Raw genomic sequence first — 19812 nt, 5'->3', positions numbered from 1 at the left:
ACACACACACACACACACACATACACACACACACACACACACACACACACAAGCAAGAAGGCAGTAGTTAAACGGTGCATAAAGGAATCGAATTATATCATTGATTTGTTTCATTTTATTTTCAAACAATACACGTTTTAAAGGTTCCACCTTCTTCTACATCCTGTCCGGAGCTACCTTCAAATACACCGTTTTTCTCTTCAAGTCATTTGACCACAGCATTCGTGAAACAGAACTGTTTGTGTTAAAATTCGGTGTTCTTTTGGTTCAATGTATGTAGAGTAATAGAATATGATCAAAAACAAAATGTGGTTTTACTTTTAAATTGACTTAGTACAAATTATGAAAGGAAAAAGAAGCAAAGTTTCAGTTTTCATAATTGTTGTATCCACAAAGTCAACATTGTATTTCTTTAACTGTTTTCCCTAGAGAAAATTGTCTCGCACAAAACATAAGTTAGAATGTCTTAAACAATTCTGCAAAAGTTCAAATCATTCTGATGAATAGTGTTGAAATTATCTTGTCATCCGTGAACTAACATGTTTTGATTCAACGCTTTGCTTCTTTTTCATTTAATAATTTTAATTTTCTGCTTGTTTGTGTATCTGTTTTGTCTTTTGTTTTGTTTTTCGTTTCCTGAAATGAGCTAATGTACTTATTCCGCCATCATGCTAACCTTTGTTTTGTAATTACTATGATTGCTTAAAATAAGCATTATATGCTTGAGTATGTAATCATCCATGCATTGTTCTTGTCATGATTAAAATTGAATAAAGTTTTGTTTAAACCAATGCAGTAACGCATGTGTCTGCAATCACACGTTCATGCAGTAACGCATGTGTCTGCAATCACACACTCATGCAGTAACACGTGTCTGCAATCACACACTCATGCAGTAACACATGTGCTTTCCCCCATTCATCCAATTTCACACATGCACGCTTATGCACACAATTGCACTGTTGCATGCACAAACACACACACACACACACACATGTGCACACACTCACTCTTGCTTGCACATACTTCAATATAAACATGCACACACAGACACACACACATAACTCATAACTCATAACTCATAACATTTTATTGATCCAACAAAGGAAATTAAATTGATCATAAAACAAGTCGCGTAAGGCGAAAATACAATATTTAGTCAAGTAGCTGCCATTTTTCAGCAAGACCGTATACTCGTAGCATCGTCAGTCCACCGCTCATGGCAAAGGCAGTGAAATTGACAAGAAGAGCGGGGTAGTAGTTGCGCTAAGAAGGATAGCACGCTTTTCTGTACCTCTCTTTGTTTTAACTTTCTGAGCGTGTTTTTAATCCAAACATATCATATCTATATGTTTTTGGAATCAGGAACCGACAAGGAATAAGATGAAAGTGTTTTTAAATTGATTTGAACAATTTAATTTTGATAATAATTTTTATATATTTAATTTTCAGAGCTTGTTTTTAATCCGAATATAACATATTTATATGTTTTGGGAATCAGCAAATGATGGAGAATAAGATAAACGTAAATTTGGATCGTTTTATAAATTTTTATTTTTTTTTACAATTTTCCGATTTTTAATGACCAAAGTCATTAATTAATTTTTAAGCCACCAAGCTGAAATGCAATACCGAACCCCGGGCTTCGTGGAAGATTACTTGACCAAAATTTGAACCAATTTGGTTGAAAAATGAGGGCGTGACAGTGCCGCCTCAACTTTCACGAAAAGCCGGATATGACGTCATCAAAGACATTTATCAAAAAAATGAAAAAAACGTTCGGGGATTTCATACCCAGGAACTCTCATGTCAAATTTCATAAAGATCGGTCCAGTAGTTTAGTCTGAATCGCTCTACACACACACACACACACACACGCACGCACACACATACGCACATACACCACGACCCTCGTTTCGATTCCCCCTCGATGTTAAAATATTTAGTCAAAACTTGACTAAATATAAAAAATGGACCCAGTGCTGACAACAAGAGGACAGACACACACACACACACACACACACACACACACACACACACACACACACACACACACACACACACACACACACACACACAAACTCAGGGGCACAAAATGATTGTTTTTATGTGTGTATTTTGTGCAGCACACACATTGTATTTTGTGCAGCACACACATTGTATTGATGCAGACCAGCAAGAACAATTATCTTCAGAACAGTCTGTATGCAAGAGGCTGATGTAGGTAACAGATAAAGTAGAAACAATTTGTTTTGACTGTTGCAGCTTGGCAAAGAGCGAGAGGATGAGAAGGAGAGGGAGAGAGCGGAGGGAGAGGCAGCAAAACGGAAGAAACGAGACGCGAAGGCAGACACAGGTCCACGTGTCTTCAAGCAAGGGATCGGCAAATACATCAACTCGGCCGCAGTGTAAGTTGGACTCCGAAGCAGTGTTTTGGAGTAGATAAAAAAGCAAAAAGAGCAGTTTTACAAGTACATACACTTCATGATTATTTAATGACAACTGAAAAACAAGAAAAGTTAGTGAAAACCTTAAGATCAGACAAATAGAATGATTTATTTATATGCAAAACTAGTGGTCTTTGAAGTGTAGTAATACAAAACATGGTAATAGTTTAATGTTAGCAGTTGATCTGTTATTCTTTAGACGAAACTGGAGTGATAATAGTTTAATGTTAGCAGTTGATCCGTTATTCTTTAGACGAAACTGGAGTGATAATAGTTTAATGTTAGCAGTTGATCTGTTATTCTTTAGACGAAACTGGAGTGATAATAGTTTAATGTTAGCAGTTGATCTGTTATTCTTTAGACGAAACTGGAGTGATAATAGTTTAATGTTAGCAGTTGATCTGTTATTCTTTAGACGAAACTGGAGTGATAATAGTTTAATGTTAGCAGTTGATCTGTTATTCTTTAGACGAAACTGGAGTGATAATAGTTTAATGTTAGCAGTTGATCTGTTATTCTTTAGACGAAACTGGAGAAGTTTGTTCTCTTTCTTTAGTCCCTCTGTGTGTTTCTTGAGTTCCTCACTGTCTTTCATTAGTCCCTAAGTGTGTGTTTCTTTTCTGTGCTGTGCTGTATGTATGTGGCAATATGTGTGATATTTCTTAACACTTTCTACCCCACCTATCTTGACCAAGATTTTTTTAGCCGAGACCAGCTCTGCTGCAGCAGGTCACTCAAAATTGTAGTAACTGTGTAGAACTGTGTATCAACACGCTGAAATGCAGGCGTTAGATAGACGTTACAGGAAGCGACTAAGTGACTGTGTGTACGGATATATCCGTACCAGGTCAGATAAAGCCATATGAGTGGGCAAGGATATATCCGTACCTGGGAGACAATGAGTTAGAATTCCCAACCAAGTAGCTTTTTTACAGAGCCAGAAGATCAACTCCGTACTGTGTTCTGTTGGACAGGAAGAGAGTGGTGGACTCCGGAGACAAGCCAGACTCCTCAGATTCAGCCAAGAAGAGAAAGGTCGACGGTGGCTCCGCCTATAAGCTGAGTGACTTCAGTGCCTGGTGACGTCATACTCAGGACCCGCAACTCTTGATTGACTTTTTCTGGTCATGCCTATGACGTTGGATTGTGATGTGAGGATTGACGTTGTGGGTGTTTGGGCTAGGAGATTGTGTGTGTTGTCATCTCAGTTTAATTCAAAACTTTTTGTCCAACTGGCTCCAGATCCTTAAATGTAAAGATAAAACAACTGTGAAGTGCTTGTGTAGAATGAGAATGTCAGCCTTGTTTATCTCATCTGTGTTTGTGTGTGTGTGTGTGTGTGTGTGTGTGTGTGTGTGTGTGTGTGTGTGTGTGTGTGTGTGTGTGTGTGATAGTGAGGGAGAGAGAGAGACAGATGAACAGGTAATCATGGTGGCTTTATTTGTAAAATATGAAATAAAAATGTACAAATGCTGTGTGTGTGTGTGTGTGTGTGTGTGTGTGTGTGTGTGTGTGTATGTGTGTGTGTATGTGTGTGTGTGTGTATGTGTGTTTGTGTATGTGTGTGTGTGTGTGTGTGTGTGTGTGTGTGTGTGTGTGTGTGTGTGTGTGTGTGTGTGTGTGATGGAGAGAAAGACAGATGAACAGATACATGTTCAACATTGTTGGATGTATTTGTAAAATAAGAAATACAAATGTACAAATGTTCTGGTGACTTTTGTGATCTTCTGAGATGGGTAATAACATGAGAACAGCACACGATGCAACATGATCAGACAGATATTGGCGCCACAGGGCCTAATTATCACATGACACAGCAGTTGACGCTGCACAAAGGGCCACAAACAGAGCAGTTGACGCTGCACAAAGGGCCACAAACAGAGCAGTTGACGCTGCACAAAGGGCCACAAACAGAGCAGTTGACGCTGCACAAAGGGCCACAAACACAGCAGTTGACGCTGCACAAAGGGCCACAAACACAGCAGTTGACGCTGCACAAAGGGCCACAAACACAGCAGTTGACGCTGCACAAAGGGCCACAAACACAGCAGTTGACGCTGCACAAAGGGCCACAAACACAGCAGTTGACGCTGCACAAAGGGCCACAAACACAGCAGTTGACGCTGCACAAAGGGCCACAAACACAGCAGTTGACGCTGCACAAAGGGCCACAAACAGAGCAGTTGACGCTGCACAAAGGGCCACAAACACAGCAGTTGACGCTGCACAAAGGGCCACAAACACAGCAGTTGACGCTGCACAAAGGGCCACAAACAGAGCAGTTGACGCTGCACAAAGGGCCACAAACACAGCAGTTGACGCTGCACAAAGGGCCACAAACAGAGCAGTTGACGCTGCACAAAGGGCCACAAACAGAGCAGTTGACGCTGCACAAAGGGCCACAAACAGAGCAGTTGACGCTGCACAAAGGGCCACAAACAGAGCAGTTGACGCTGCACAAAGGGCCACAAACAGAGCAGTTGACGCTGCACAAAGGGCCACAAACACAGCAGTTGACGCTGCACAAAGGGCCACAAACACAGCAGTTGACGCTGCACAAAGGGCCACAAACAGAGCAGTTGACGCTGCACAAAGGGCCACAAACACAGCAGTTGACGCTGCACAAAGGGCCACAAACACAGCAGTTGACGCTGCACAAAGGGCCACAAACAGAGCAGTTGACGCTGCACAAAGGGCCACAAACAGAGCAGTTGACGCTGCACAAAGGGCCACAAACAGAGCAGTTGACGCTGCACAAAGGGCCACAAACAGAGCAGTTGACGCTGCACAAAGGGCCACAAACACAGCAGTTGACGCTGCACAAAGGGCCACAAACACAGCAGTTGACGCTGCACAAAGGGCCACAAACAGAGCAGTTGACGCTGCACAAAGGGCCACAAACAGAGCAGTTGACGCTGCACAAAGGGCCACAAACACAGCAGTTGACGCTGCACAAAGGGCCACAAACAGAGCAGTTGACGCTGCACAAAGGGCCACAAACACAGCAGTTGACGCTGCACAAAGGGCCACAAACACAGCAGTTGACGCTGCACAAAGGGCCACAAACAGAGCAGTTGACGCTGCACAAAGGGCCACAAACAGACCGCTTATCCTTTAAAGGCACAGTCCTTCACGTGCCACTGTCTGGTTGATCTGGGGCGAATTGCATGGTCGCAATGGGATGAGTTATGATTGATCAGAATAAAATTACCTCCTTTTTTTAACGTGTAATAAGATAACTTGATCACATAATTTGTTTCCGAATCGTATTAGTTAATACGGGCGCATTGGCCTTGTGGATAAAACGCCGGCCGTCAAAGCGGAAGGTCGTGGGTTCGAATCCCGGCCGCGCCTGGTGGGTTAAGGGTGGACATGTTTCCGATCTCCTAGGTCAACTTATGTGCAGACCTGCTAGTGACTTAACCCCCTTCGTGTGTACACGCAAGCACAAGACCAAGTGCGCACGGAAAAGATCCTGTAATCCATTTCAAAGTTTGGTGGGTTATAGAAACACGAAAATACCCAGCATGCTTCCCTCGAAAGCGGCAAATGGCGGGGTAAAAACGGTCATACACGTTAAAACCCTCTCGTGCGAAAAACACGAGTGTACGTGTGAGTTTCAGCCCATGATCGCAGAAGAAGACGTATTAGTTAAGACGAAGGTGAAGGTGGGTCATGTGAGCATTTGCTTTTCTTAATGGCACATGCCCAACTTGAGAGATCGTGTTATCCCTTGTAAAAAAAACCTGGCGACATCTGAGAAGCTGAACCGAACCAGTCCAAGGTAAGATATGTATCTTCAAAGTACACACCTGTTGCAGTCCGCTCAGGTGTGAACACAAATGTATTGCACAATGTCACGATCAACCTCGTTTACTTGACGCGCCAAAACATGATGTCAGTGCAAAAGACCGCGTGATTTGAGACTAGATTCTGGGTTGTTTTCGGGGTTGGGTGGCATGTATACTCACGGAATAAAACGATAACTTAACATGTTTTAAAATTTAATATCTCAAAATCGGAAAAAGTTGCAGGAGAGCGGGGTGGTACGATCATAGAACCATCAATTCCGGAGAAGAGGAAAAAAACCGGAATGTTCTCGGTTGCTTAGTTTTTTCACAATTGGTCCTCAAAGACGCATGGTGTCATTTTGGAGTTGACTAGACTGACGCCTAAGCTTGCCGACGCTGCCGACAGCGAGTGCACGCTGTGTGTGCTGTAAACAGGTAGGCCTGCACTCTTGGACTCTCGGGGCACGTCTACCCGTACTTGAAACCTGCAAAAGGTCTGCTGCTGATCCACGAATATTGCATGAAAGTACTGCCTTTGGTTTGTCCGTTTGTTTGTGAGTGAGAACAACTCACTAAAATGTTTCTTTCTCTTTGCCCAAAACTGTCCACTCTGTCTTTCTCTTTCACCATGCCACGAACGTGTGTGAACGATAGACTCGTCGCAATAGGGATGTTGAGAGGAGGGATGACTTATACTGATGTTGCTAGGAGATTCGGAGTGACCAGGCAATCAGTTGCCTTGTGGCGAAGAAGGTACCAGCAAAACAACGGTAACGTTCGAGACCTGCCTCGCCAAGGACGGCCCCGTGTCACCAATCCTCAGCAAGACCGCTTCATTAGGGTGCAGCATCTGCGTAATCGATTCCACCCGGCTACTGTGAAATGAAATTTGTTTTGTTAATAAACGTATTGAGGCTAACCTTCACTGCTCCTGTGTAATTTAATTGCGGCTGCGATCAACCAGTGCACGCACAGCGCTGTCAAACACACAGTGCTAAGTTTGTAAACTCCAAAATGACACCATGCGTCTTTGAGCTCAAATTGCAAAAAAACGGAACAAGCCAGACTATTCCGGTTTTTTGCCCATAATGAGCAATTGAACAAGCTTTACGTAGGTACAAAAATAACTTCTGTAACTTTTTCCGATTTTGAGATATTAAATTTTAAACAATGTTAAGTTATTTTATTCCGTGAGTATATTAATAGATTGTTCTTGCTGCGACAGTGCAAACAAGCCCGAGAAGAAAATATAAATAGAAGACCTACTTATTTCATAAGTGGCGTTTGTGAATAGTTTTTTTTACATTTTTTTTATATCCTTCAGCACATGACTTGCTTTATTCATTTGAAGGTTACTCAAAAACTAATGTCAAAACCTTTCTCTCTTTCTGTTAAAAGCTATTTGTATTGCTTATGCCACAACACTGAAAAATAACATTTGATTTGATCTCTCTCTCTCTCTCTCTCTCTCTCTCTCTCTCTCTCTCTCTCTCTCTCTCTCTCTCTCTCTAAAATCATAACTGTAACTGCATCACATCTTAATCATCATTTTATTAATCTATGAACCACGTTATAGCGGGGATATAGCTCAGTTGGTAGCGCGCTGGATTTGTATTCAGTTGGCCGCTGTCAGCGCGAGTTCGATCCCAGGTTCGGCGGAAATTTATTTCACAGAGTCAACTTTGTGTGCAGACTCTCTTCGGTGTCCGAACCACCCCCCGTGTATACTACATTGGGTGTGCACGTTAAAGATCCCACGATTGACAAAAGGGTCTTTCCTGGCAAAATTGCTTAGGCACAGTTAATAATTGTCTACCATACCCGTGTGACTTGGAATAAGGCCGTGAAAGGTAAATATGCGCCGACATGGCTGCAATCTACTGGCCGTATAAAATTTCATCTCACACGGCATCACTGCAGAGCGCCTAGAACTGTACCCACGGAATATGCGCGATATAAGCCTCATTGATTGATTGATTGATTGATAGCTAGTGTTTTTGTTAGTTTTAACCTGATTACAAATTCTTAGTTAATTAGTTATTCGTTTGGCTGTTTAAAACATGGTAAGAAATATATATATATATATATGTATAGGTTACAACACGAGTGGTTTTTTATATGGCTTGTATTTCAGTCAAGACCCAGCGGATGAATATCATCGGGAGACACGAGCCTCTGGCGAGTGGCTCTCGATTGATATTCCCGCTGGGTCTTGACTGAAATACAAGCCATATAAAAAACCACGAGTGTTGTAATCTGTATATCCCATTCTACCATCAAACACAAAGTGTAGACTACTAGCGGCACTGTTGCGATCTGTGCTGGGTAAAACTGTTGCCAGCGAGACTTAGCCCTTTTGCAACCTTAAACTAAGTGACCGTCGCTGAAAAAATAAAACGAATGAGTGCATCGATAAGTACGCGGTAACACTACTTTCAGACCATTTAAAAGCTTTAAGTAAAGGTTCATAAGTTGCAAGAAAGTAATGAAGTCGAATAGAAATTAATTTAGTTGAAGCGCACAATTCTTTTGTTTTGCGTTTCAGGTCGGCAGAACGGGCGAAACGGGTTTGGGACCCATTTGGCTTACTCGATTCAGAATGATTCCACGTTGTTTTTCTCGAACGTGTGTAATTAGGCTTATTGACAGAGAAGCAAATCTTAGGGAACAAATATGTAGGTTTAGATTTAACCATTTGCTCCCTATTTGAAATGTATCTACGTGATAAACTGTTTTGCGAGTGTGTTTGCATGGATGAACTTAAACTGGTATGGGTGAGAGGAAAACGCGACCGACACGTCTGTCACCGCCGATTGATTGCATTTTGAAGGAATATGACTGGATTACGGAAAAATATGTGGACTTACTGCAGAGCCAGGCAAAAGAGTAGACTTGCTCGCAAAACACGTGAAACAGCCGATGTTTGATAGCTGAAGGCGCACACCAAAACACACTGCCGACAGATTCTCAAAAGTCGTCTGCTAACGATGCAAGGGGAGGGTACTCGTGTTTTTGTTTTGGTTCGCTAGCATCTGGTTATCTTGTAAGTTGAATGTTCGTTTTTTTCGACCTGCATTGCTTTCATAATGAAAGAAACTTTTGCTTATTGCATCTCATACATCAGATCAGTTCTGAGATTCATTTTTGCGTGCAACTGATATGGTTTTCTGAGCCGTGCAATACGATTTTAGAACTTCATACAAATGTGTCACATTGTTCGGCGCGAGGTCAAAGGTCGGGAGGAAAGTAGTCCTTTGCCCAAATCGGAATCTGCACTATCATATATTTTTTGGAGTCCATGATGTATTTATTGAGCTATAAAAATACAACATATATACCCATACTGAAGTAACAGAGACAAAGAAGGGAGGTCATGGGATATATATATATATATATATATATATATATATATATATATATATATATATATATATATATATATATATATATATATATATATGCAATGTATAATGCATGTCATGTATGTCTAAAAGGGACAGGTTGGAAGATTAGGCATCGCCTAAAACCTTTATCCCTTCGTATTAAAGTTATGAATCTGAATCTCTCTCTCTCTCTCTCTCTCTCTCTCTCTCTCTCTCTCTCTCTCTCTCTCTCTCTCTCTCTCTCTCTCTCTCTCTCTCTCTCTCTCTCTCTCTCTCTCTCTCTCTGTATGGGACCCTGTGTTTACCTTCTTTTATTTTGTAAAGGGTGTGTGTGTGTGTGTGTGTGTGTATGTGTGTGTGTGTGTGTGTGTGTATGTTTGTGTGCATATGTGTGTGTGTGTGTGTGTGTGTGGGTGTGTGGGTGTGTGTGTGTGGGTGGGTGTGTGGGTGAGTGTGGGTGTGTGTGTGGGTGTGTGGGTGTGTGGGTGTGTGTGTGTGTGTGGGTGGGTGTGTGGGTGTGTGTGTGTGTGTGGGTGTGTGTGTGTGTGTGTGTGCTGACATGTGTATGTCCGTCCGTGTGTGTGTCCGTGCGTGTTTATGTGTGCGTGTGTGCTGACATGTGTGTGTATGTATGTGTGTGTGTACATTGTCAGACAGCAACCCGGTTACCCCCTGGGGGGGCATGTAACTGTTCATGTCCACCCGTATTGTGCAAAGTGTCGCCACCCGATAGGGCCTACAGAGACTGTCATAATCTGTGTACAATTTACCTTAGTGTAAAGGTGTTTTTTTCTGCAGTGAAAGAAACTGGGCCAGATACGGTCACCGGCCTACTTCCTTGCTATGCAAACACTAAAAGTTCAACCACCTCTTGTGTTAACATGCAGGGACATTTTTTTCCCTCGATTGATTTTGGGTACAAGTTTTTGGGGGGACCTAAGATTGTGCGTGTGACTGTGTGGGTGTCAGTGTGTGTGTGTGTGTGTCCGTGCGTGTCTGTGTGTGCGTGTGTGCTGACATGTGTGTGTGTGCGTGTCTGTGTGTGCGTGTGTGCTGACGTGTGTGTGTGTGTGTGTGTGTGTGTGTGTGTGTCCGCGTGTGCTGACATGTGTGTGTGTGTGTGTGTGTGTGTGTGTGTGTGTGTGTGTGTGTGCGTGCGTGTGTGTAGAGCGATTCAGACCAAACTACTGGACCGATCTTTATGAAATTTTCCATGAGAGTTCCTGGGATTGATATCCCCGAAGGTTTTTTTCGTTTTTTTGATAAATGTCTTTGATGACGTCATATCCGGCTTTTCGTGAAAGTTGAGGCGGCCCTGTCACGCTCTCATTTTTCAACCAAATTGGTTGAAATTTTGGTCAAGTAATCTTTGACAAAGCCCGGACTTCGGTATTGCATTTCAGCTTGGTGGCTTAAAAATTAATTGATGACTTTGGTCATTAAAAATCTGAAAATTGTAAAAAAATTATTGTTTTTATAAAACGATTCAAATTTACGTTCATCTTATTCTCCATTATTTTCTGATTACAAAAACATATAAATATGTTATATGTGGATTAAAAACAAACTCTGAAAATTAAAAATATAAAAATTATTATCAAAATTAAATTGTCGAAATCAATTTAAAAACACCTTCATCTTATTCCTTGTCGGTTCCTGATTCCAAAAACATATAGATATGATATGTTTGGATTAAAAACACGCTCAGAAAGGTAAAACGAAGATAGGTACAGAAAAGTGTGCTATCCTTTTCAGCGCAAGTACTACCCCGCTCTTCTTGTCAATTTCACTGCCTTTGCCATGAGCGGTGGACTGACAATGCTACGAGTATACGGTCTTGCTGAAAAATTGCATTGCGTTCCGTTTCATTCTGTGAGTTCGACAGCTACTTGACTAAATGTTGTATTTTCGCCTTACGCGACTTGTTTACATTTAGTCAAGTTTTGACAAAATGTTTTAACATAGACGGGGAATCGAGACAAGGCTTGTGGTGTCTGTGTGTGTGTGTGTGTGTGTGTGTGTGTGTGTGTGTGTGTGTGTGTGTGTGTGTGTGTGTGTGTGTAGAACGATTCCAAGACAACTGCTGGACCGATCTTAATGAAACTTCACATGAGAGTTCCTGGGTATAATATCCCCAGACCATTTTTTCTTTTTTTTTATATAAATATCACTGATGACGTCATATCCGGCTTTTCATGAAAGTTGAGGTGGCACTGTCACGCCCTCATTTTTCAATCAAATTGATTGAAACTTTGGTCAAGTAATCTTCGACTCAGTCCAGACTTTGGTATTGCATTTCAGTTTGGAGGCTTAAAAACGAATTAATGAGTTCGGTCATTAAAAATCTTAAAATTGTAATTAAAATTATTTTTGTATAAAACGATCCAAAAAAAATGTCATCTTATTCTTCATTATTTGTTTATTCCAAAAATCATATCAATATGTTTATTTGGATTAAAAACAAGCTAAGACAAAAATGCAGTGCGTTCAGTTTCATTCTGTGATTTCGACAGCTTGACTAAATGTAGTAATTTCGCCTTACGCGACTTGTTATTTTATTTTATAAAACATGTCTTTCAACTCGCAGGTAAACGTCTTTTGTGTATTTCAAGGGTTGGCATGTACCACTGAGTACAACAGTACGCGCGCACCAAGAAATCGGCGACGAGGAAAACTGTCTCCTTCACCCTTTATAGGGAAGTGTGCACGCACCCATACTAGTTGCACAAAAAAGTGTATGTTTTATGAAATCTAGATTAAAACATGTGCAATCTGGCGCATTCTGGGAGTATTTGCCAAGAGTTTTTGTTTTATATTGGTATATGGGGTTTTTTTACCCTTGGAGGAGGTACATGGTCCGGCCGGGGGGGGGGGGGGGGGGGGTCCGGGCACCAGGGAAACCCCCCGGATACGGCCCTGCGGATCTACACCAAAATGCATCTGTCGAGTTTCTTTTCACGAATAGTATACCAGGGTTGGTGTGCGTGCGTGCAATGTGTCATCCTAGGTGAGGGGTCCGAATTTTTAAGTTTAAAAAAATGCGGTTAATGAAATTCATATAAATGATTATGGTGTTACAACGACGTTAGCATTTATTTTGTGTGTGATACAAATCTTGCAATGAAGTTTACGCAGCAGGCATATCTCTGTTAGCATTCCTGAGGGCAAATCAATGTTGTATCAATTAAGACATTGGAAACACAGAAAGTGAACGCTTGTATATGTGTGTGCTGTTCACATGACTGTTGTGATGACAGCTGACACAAGCCCGCTGGTGAAAGACACAGCACAACAATAACAGATTTTCTGCCTTTTTTCAAAGCGGTCTTGAGATGTTTGAAGCCATGGCGGTTTGTTCTCGTATTTGGCACAGCTACTGTCGCGCGTGAACACACACACACACACACACGCACACACTGACACACACACACACACACACTTACTGACACACACACACACACACTCACACACACACACACTCACCCACATTCACTCACACACACACACACACACACACACACACACACACACACACACACACACACACACATCAGGTTCACGAAGAAAATGCGAACGACAAAAAAGAAAAAAAGAACATAGTAGGCCTACATTCAATTCAGAAAGATAACACAACACAGAATTCTCTTGTATTTTTTATGTTTTGGTCCAGTAATTAGTACACAATACATTCATTGAAAAGAACATCTCAGTTTCCGCTCACGCCTTCCTAAACGTTCCCAAACACCCAGCACACACCCATCTGAATCCGCTCACCCCTTCCCACCTTCAAGTCAGTTCAATACATGAAAGTATACGCAGGAAAAGCATTGGGCAAGATTTGCAAAGTTTGTACAAATCACCTTAGTATGGTAAATGTACCAAACTTATTTATTTATTAATTGATGAATTTATCAATCAATTGATCGATGGATTCATTTATTTATATATTCCACTGAGTAAGTAATAAAGGGATGTATTTCACTTATTTTACTTTTGAGCCTGCTGCTGCGTTTCTTCAATAAAGAAAATATTGAAAATATTTTATTTTTTTATTAAACACTTGCGATCGACATGATCAGCTCAGTCGGAGCATTACATACACTTTTTTCTGGTCTAGCTGGGACCCGGAGAGAGAACTATTTACGAAATAACAGATGCAGACAACAACAACAACAACAACAACAACAACAACAACAACAACAACAACAACAACAACATGTAAAGTCAATAATAATGTTTGGCTGTAACAAAAAGCACCGGTTATGTTCTGAGGATTGGTCTCCTCTTAAAATGTCCACTACACGAGTGTGATAGACGGTCTGGATTAAACAGTTTCCTCTTGTGGGGGTGGAGGGGCGGGCAGACTGATTTTTCTATTGAGTTTTTATAATATATACGTCTTTTCTTTTGAGTAGATATTACGGATAGACATTGAGCATGACCTTGTGGTCAATAATAATGATAATATTGGTCTAGGTTTTCAACTTTGTTCCATCAGTACACATCAGTACACATTGCAGATTTTCACACAAGGACAAAAATACGTGTCATAAAAAGTGGTCACACTGATGTAGACTGCAATGCTTGTTTACTACATATTGAGTCATTGTGGATTTTCACAGATATGCAAACGATATGTTCAATATTTGCTAAATCATGCCATAAATATATGAGTATAAAACGTGCCCAGAACAGAAATGACAAAACAAAAACGGGAAAAATCACAAACTATAATAAGACAAAGAGTATGAAGTAATACAGCCAGGATAAATGTGCATTCAATCTTTTTTTCACAACCATGTAGAACTGGGAATATTATGAAATATCCACGAACTTTCATTCCAAACGGCGCTGATGAATGTTTGAAAGATCCCTACCATCCCGTGAAACCCTTCCCGTAACTCAGCACAAATCTGTCAGTCTTCTTTGCTAAGATAAACGCAGCCTTTTAAAGGAACATAACGTCACGCTCATAAGATAATTGCCTATGTCATTTTTTTGATGTTTTGAGAAAAACGCAAACAATTTTCTTTGGTTTCTGAACAAGCTGCCTTTCTCATTAATTTTTAGTTATAAGTTGCAAACTGCCTATCTCGAGCTGTTACCACGGGATAAACGTGAGATAAAGAGCTGCCACCAACATTTTCAATCAGTAAAACTGCATAACAACCCACAAAGAGCTTTTTGCATACCGTCACATTCTCAAAACAAGTCTTCCGGTATCATACAGAAAAAGTGCCTAACTCAAGAAACGAGATCGGCAGTTTTGCTTACGTTACCGTGGCAATGGTTTCCGATCTTTCTTTCTTTATTTGGTGTTTAACGTCGTTTTCAGCCGTCCAAGGTTATATCGCGACGGGGAAAGGGGGGGATGGGATAGAGCCACTTGTTAATTGTTTCTTGTTCACAAAAGCACTAATAAAAAAATTGCTCCAGGGGCTTGCAACGTAGTACAATGTATTACCTTACTGGGAGAATGCAAGTTTCCAGTACAAAGGACTTAACATTTCTTACATACTGTTTGACTAAAATCTTTACAAACATTGACTATATTCTATACAAGAAACACTTAACAAGGGTAAAAGGAGAAACAGAATCCGTTAGTCGCCTCTTACGACATGCTGGGGAGCATCGAGTAAATTCTTCCCCCTAACCCGCGGGGGATAATGGTTTCCGATGGTATGAGAGTTTGTACTCTCTAACACATGATGGATACCCTTCCAGTAGCTTCCCCTGTAGTTTCACTACAGAAATGCCTAACACTGAGGTAGGTTTTTTTTCTTATGAGCGTGACGATACTGTACCATGCCTCACAATTGCCTAAATCCGAAGCCTAGCTTCGGTTACACCCGACTCTCTTGAGCACACCCAAACTCCACAGCCATGGGAATGTATTGCTGAATAAAGTCTGGAACCGAATAAAGTCTGTAACTGAAGAAAGTTTGGAACCGAAGAAAGTATGTAACTAAAGAAAGTTTGGAACCGAAGAAAGTATGTAACTAAAGAAAGTCTGTAACTGATGCCATTATCAATCTAAAGCAAAACTTTGCAATTCTAAACGGGATCTTGACCGACTGTTCGTATTTGGTCTGTGTGGAACTTTTTTTTTTACAAAATTTTTTATTCAAATAAATAACAACAATTAACAATATCTCATACAATGAATTAAATACAACTTATCGAGTACAACAAGCTAACTTTTTTTAACGTTTTGTTCTTCGAACACTCACACAAAAGGTTTGTGTGGAACTGAAAGGGTGCGCTTTAACCGACGTCAAATTTGTTGTGGTTGAAATACAATCTCGGGGTTTCTGGACAGGAGCAACGACAACAAAATACCCGATAGGAAAAGTAATTAGCCACTATGACATTGAGCTCCTCATTGTAGGTGGGGGAGGGGGTCTGTATATTAATCGATCCGACACAAACAAAAATGGCTGGCTGGCTGGACATGAAACAGTATAAACTTACTTGTACTTTCCGTAATACTGAGAAACCCAGATGTAAGAATATGCAGCATTCAGAGACACTTATACAAACGACACGTACGTAATTACATCAAGTTGAGGGTTTGAGCATCCGTCGCCCACTTTTTTTTCGTGAACCACCAACGGATTTTTAATGTGCAGAGTTAAATGTAAACAAATTCAGTTCGACATGCACAGATCACAACAGTTCTATTTCATACAAATGTATCAGTAATAAAGACAACATACAACTACACAGATTAATGAAAGCGAGATGGATGTATACTAGAATATTTTGTTACATCAACCGACAGTGCCGAACATATAACGTTGAGGATTGGTAGCTTGTCGTCACGCTCATAAGAAAAATACCTATCTCAGTGTTAGGCATTTCTGTAGTGAAACTACAGGGGAAGCTACTGGAAGGGTGTCTGTCATGTGTTAGAGAGTACAAACTCTCAGACCATCGGGAACCATTGCCACGGTAACGTAAGCAAAACTGCCGATCTCGTTTCTTGAGTTAGGCACTTTTTCTTTACGATACAGGAAGACTTGTTTTGAGAATGTGAAGGTATGCAAAAGCTCTGTGTGGGTTGTTATGCAGTTTTGCTGATTGCAAATGTTGCTGTCAGCTCTTTATCTCACGTGTATTCATGAGTCACCGCTCGAGATAGGCAGTTTGTCAGTTATAACTAAAATGAGATCGGCAGATTGTTCAGAAACCAAATAAGTTGGGTTTTTTCGTTTTTTCTCAAAACACCAAAAAATGACATAGGCAATTATCTTATGAGCGTGACGTTGTATTGTTGAATGTAATTAACATATAAGTACACGTGGACCGGTTCTACGCAACACATTGCTTGTCTGGGATGTACAACATTATAGAGAGGCACACACGGGAACAAAACCAACACTGAAATCAAACACAGAACCTCTTTGTCTCTTTTGTTTTCCAAAAAATTAATAATCATTACACGTGTAATATGCCAAAACATACATAGACACATTCTCGCACGAACGCACACACACACACACACACACCGTGGCACATACACCATGGCACATACACCGTGGCACACACACACACACACACACACACTCACACACACACAACACGAAGACGGCTTTTGTCCGATTGTCTTAAACACACACACAATTAGCCGAGTAGGATTTAGAAAAAATGGATTTGAATGCACCGAATGTTTACATTTTGAGTCAAAAATTGTCGCCAGAAGAAATAAATACAAACAGCAACAAATTAAAACAAGATTGGATGAAGACAATAAATCGTTTCCAAATTTAAACAAAATGAAAAAGTATTTTCGACGTCTGTACAAACCGGGTTTTGTTCTCACTCGGACAAATGTGTGCCAATATGGGAATTGTGCATTATAAGAAGACATAATAGTCAATGACTCGGCTTACATACAAATACATTCACAGGTGTAAACGGTTTCATAACAAAAACACACGTTTAACAACCTCACTTTGCCGGATTAACGTCTGTCCTTTTTATTATGGCTCAATATGCATACAATCATTGTTTGAGAGATGTTTAACCAAGCGCAGAAAGGTATCTGTCTGTTCAAAATCTATAAATCAATGTTTGTATTCATATATCTAATCTTTGGTTTATGAAAATGCGACAAGGCCAAGAAAAAAAGTCAATGTTTCCGACCCTATTTATTTCTCCAGACCCCATAACTTCCTCCTTCTTTTGTTGTTGTTGACACTTGAATAAAATATATGCACCAAAAATGTCAACATTTGTTTTTTTCAGACAAGATCGATACTTTTCTGTGACGCCCAGGGGACACACCTCGCACGATTTCCCGTCAATTAAATCACACATCGCACGATTTCCAGCCAATCAAATCACACCTCGCACGATATCCAGCCAATCAAATCGCACCTCGCACGATTTCCAACCAATCAAACCAAACCTCGCACGATTTCCAGCCAATCAAAGCACACCTCGCACGATTTCTAGCCAATCAAAACCACATGCGCCAGTGTACATACGAAATAAACTTCAACTGCAAAAAAGTTACCAACCTCCCGACCCTAATTTGTTTTCGCCTTGTCATCGAAAACAAATAATTATTTCTTCTTTGTCCAAACATCCTTGTGTAGCCCTCAGATACTTTGTGTCTCATGCAAACGATTGTATAAGCCACCATAGGTATGCCCGGGCTTTCTAAATGGTTTAAGAGCATCATTCCACTTGGTCACATACTACCAGTAAACAACCTTGCTGCTTAATCTGTAGAATGGGATTTTTTTGTAATGAGTAATTTTGCAGACTGACACAACACAAGTACTATTTACAAAAGGAATTCAACAGCTAATTTCCTTCTCTGCATTTGTTTGTTTGTTTGCTTAACGCCCAGTCCACCACGATATCAGGGCGGTGCTGCTTTGACATAATTATAACGTGAGCCACACACAAGACAGAAGTCGCAGCACAGGCTTCATGTCTCACCCAGTCACATTATTCTGACACCGGACCAACCAGTCCTAGCACTAACCCCATAATGCCAGACGCCAGGCGGAGCAGCCACTAGATTGCCAATTTTAAAGTCTTAGGTATGACCCGGCCGGGGTTCGAACCCACGACCTCCCGCTGACTGGGCGGACGCCTTACCACTAGGCCACCGTGTTGCGGTTCTTCTCTGCATAGAAAGCAGCCTGGCTGTTGAGTTTCGGTAGGTGTGCAAGTGGCAGGATGCTCTGATCCCGTGTGAACACAAGCCTGGACACATCTGTGGTGATAAACAATGTCTACACAAGAAGGTCCGTATCTAGAAGGTCTCTAAAGCAAATACTGCACCTCTCTCTCTCTCTATCTCTCTCTCCCTCTCTCTCTATCTCTCTCTGTCTCTGTATCTCTCTGTCTCTGTCTCTCTCTGTCTCTCTGTCTCTGTATCTCTCTGTCTCTGTCTCTCTCTCTGTCCCTCGCTATGTCTCTGTATCTCTCTGTCTCTCTGTCTGTCTCTCTCTCTGTCTGTCTCTCTCTCTCTGTCTCTCTCTCTCTCTGTCTCTGTATCTCTCTGTCTGTCTCTCTGTCTGTCTCTCTCTCGCTGGGGAGCATCGGGTAAATTCTTCCCCCTAACCCGCGGGGGGGCGAAGATTTCCGGCTTGTCATTCAGACCTTGTCTTGTGCAATTTGTTTGTTTGTTTGTTTGCTTAACGCCCAGCCGACCACGAAGGACCATATCAGGGCGGTGCTGCTTTGACAGTGCGCCACACACAAGACAGAAGTCGCAGCACAGGCTTCATGTCTCACCCAGTCACATTATTCTGACACCGGACCAACCAGTCCTAGCACTAACCCCATAATGCCAGACGCCAGGCGGAGCAGCCACTAGATTGCCAATTTTAAAGTCTTAGGTATGACCCGGCCGGGGTTCGAACCCACGACCTCCCGATCACGGGGCGGACGCCTTACCACTAGGCTAACCGTGCCGGTTTGTCTTGTGCAACTAGTCGTGCATACATCTACATTTCTCACATCGCCGTGCTTTCATTCCAACGACGTCCGTTTATTCCAACGTCGTCCGTTGACTCCCACGTCGTCCGTTCATTCCAACGTCGTCCGTTCATTCCAACGTCGTCCGTTCAATCCAACGTTGTCCGTTCATTCCAACGTCGTCTGTTGACCCTCACGTCGTCCGTTCATTCCAACGTCGTCCGTTGACTCCCACGTCGTCCGTTGACTCCCACG

General features: G+C 41.6%; 2 protein-coding genes across 3 annotated transcripts in view; one reads left to right on the top strand and one right to left on the bottom strand.

Moving 5' to 3' along the window:
• Positions 1 to 3886, top strand: part of LOC138976961 (RING-type E3 ubiquitin-protein ligase PPIL2-like) — a 36150-nt gene extending 32264 nt beyond the window's left edge. The window contains exons 14-15 of the mRNA XM_070349854.1: positions 2266 to 2408; positions 3422 to 3886. Of these exons, the coding sequence (XP_070205955.1) occupies positions 2266 to 2408; positions 3422 to 3530 (252 nt within the window). The 3' untranslated portion in view covers positions 3531 to 3886. The remainder of the gene's footprint in view (positions 1 to 2265; positions 2409 to 3421) is intronic.
• LOC138976489 (transcription intermediary factor 1-beta-like) overlaps positions 1 to 19812 on the bottom strand; it is a 433321-nt gene that overhangs the window by 110284 nt on the left and 303225 nt on the right. The window lies entirely within an intron of this gene.

The sequence above is a fragment of the Littorina saxatilis genome, linkage group LG9, assembly GCF_037325665.1.
Source record: "Littorina saxatilis isolate snail1 linkage group LG9, US_GU_Lsax_2.0, whole genome shotgun sequence".
Taxonomy (NCBI): Eukaryota; Metazoa; Mollusca; class Gastropoda; order Littorinimorpha; family Littorinidae; genus Littorina; species Littorina saxatilis.
The sequence above is the reverse complement of the archived record's forward strand: the minus strand, read 5'-3'. Positions and strand labels throughout refer to the sequence as shown.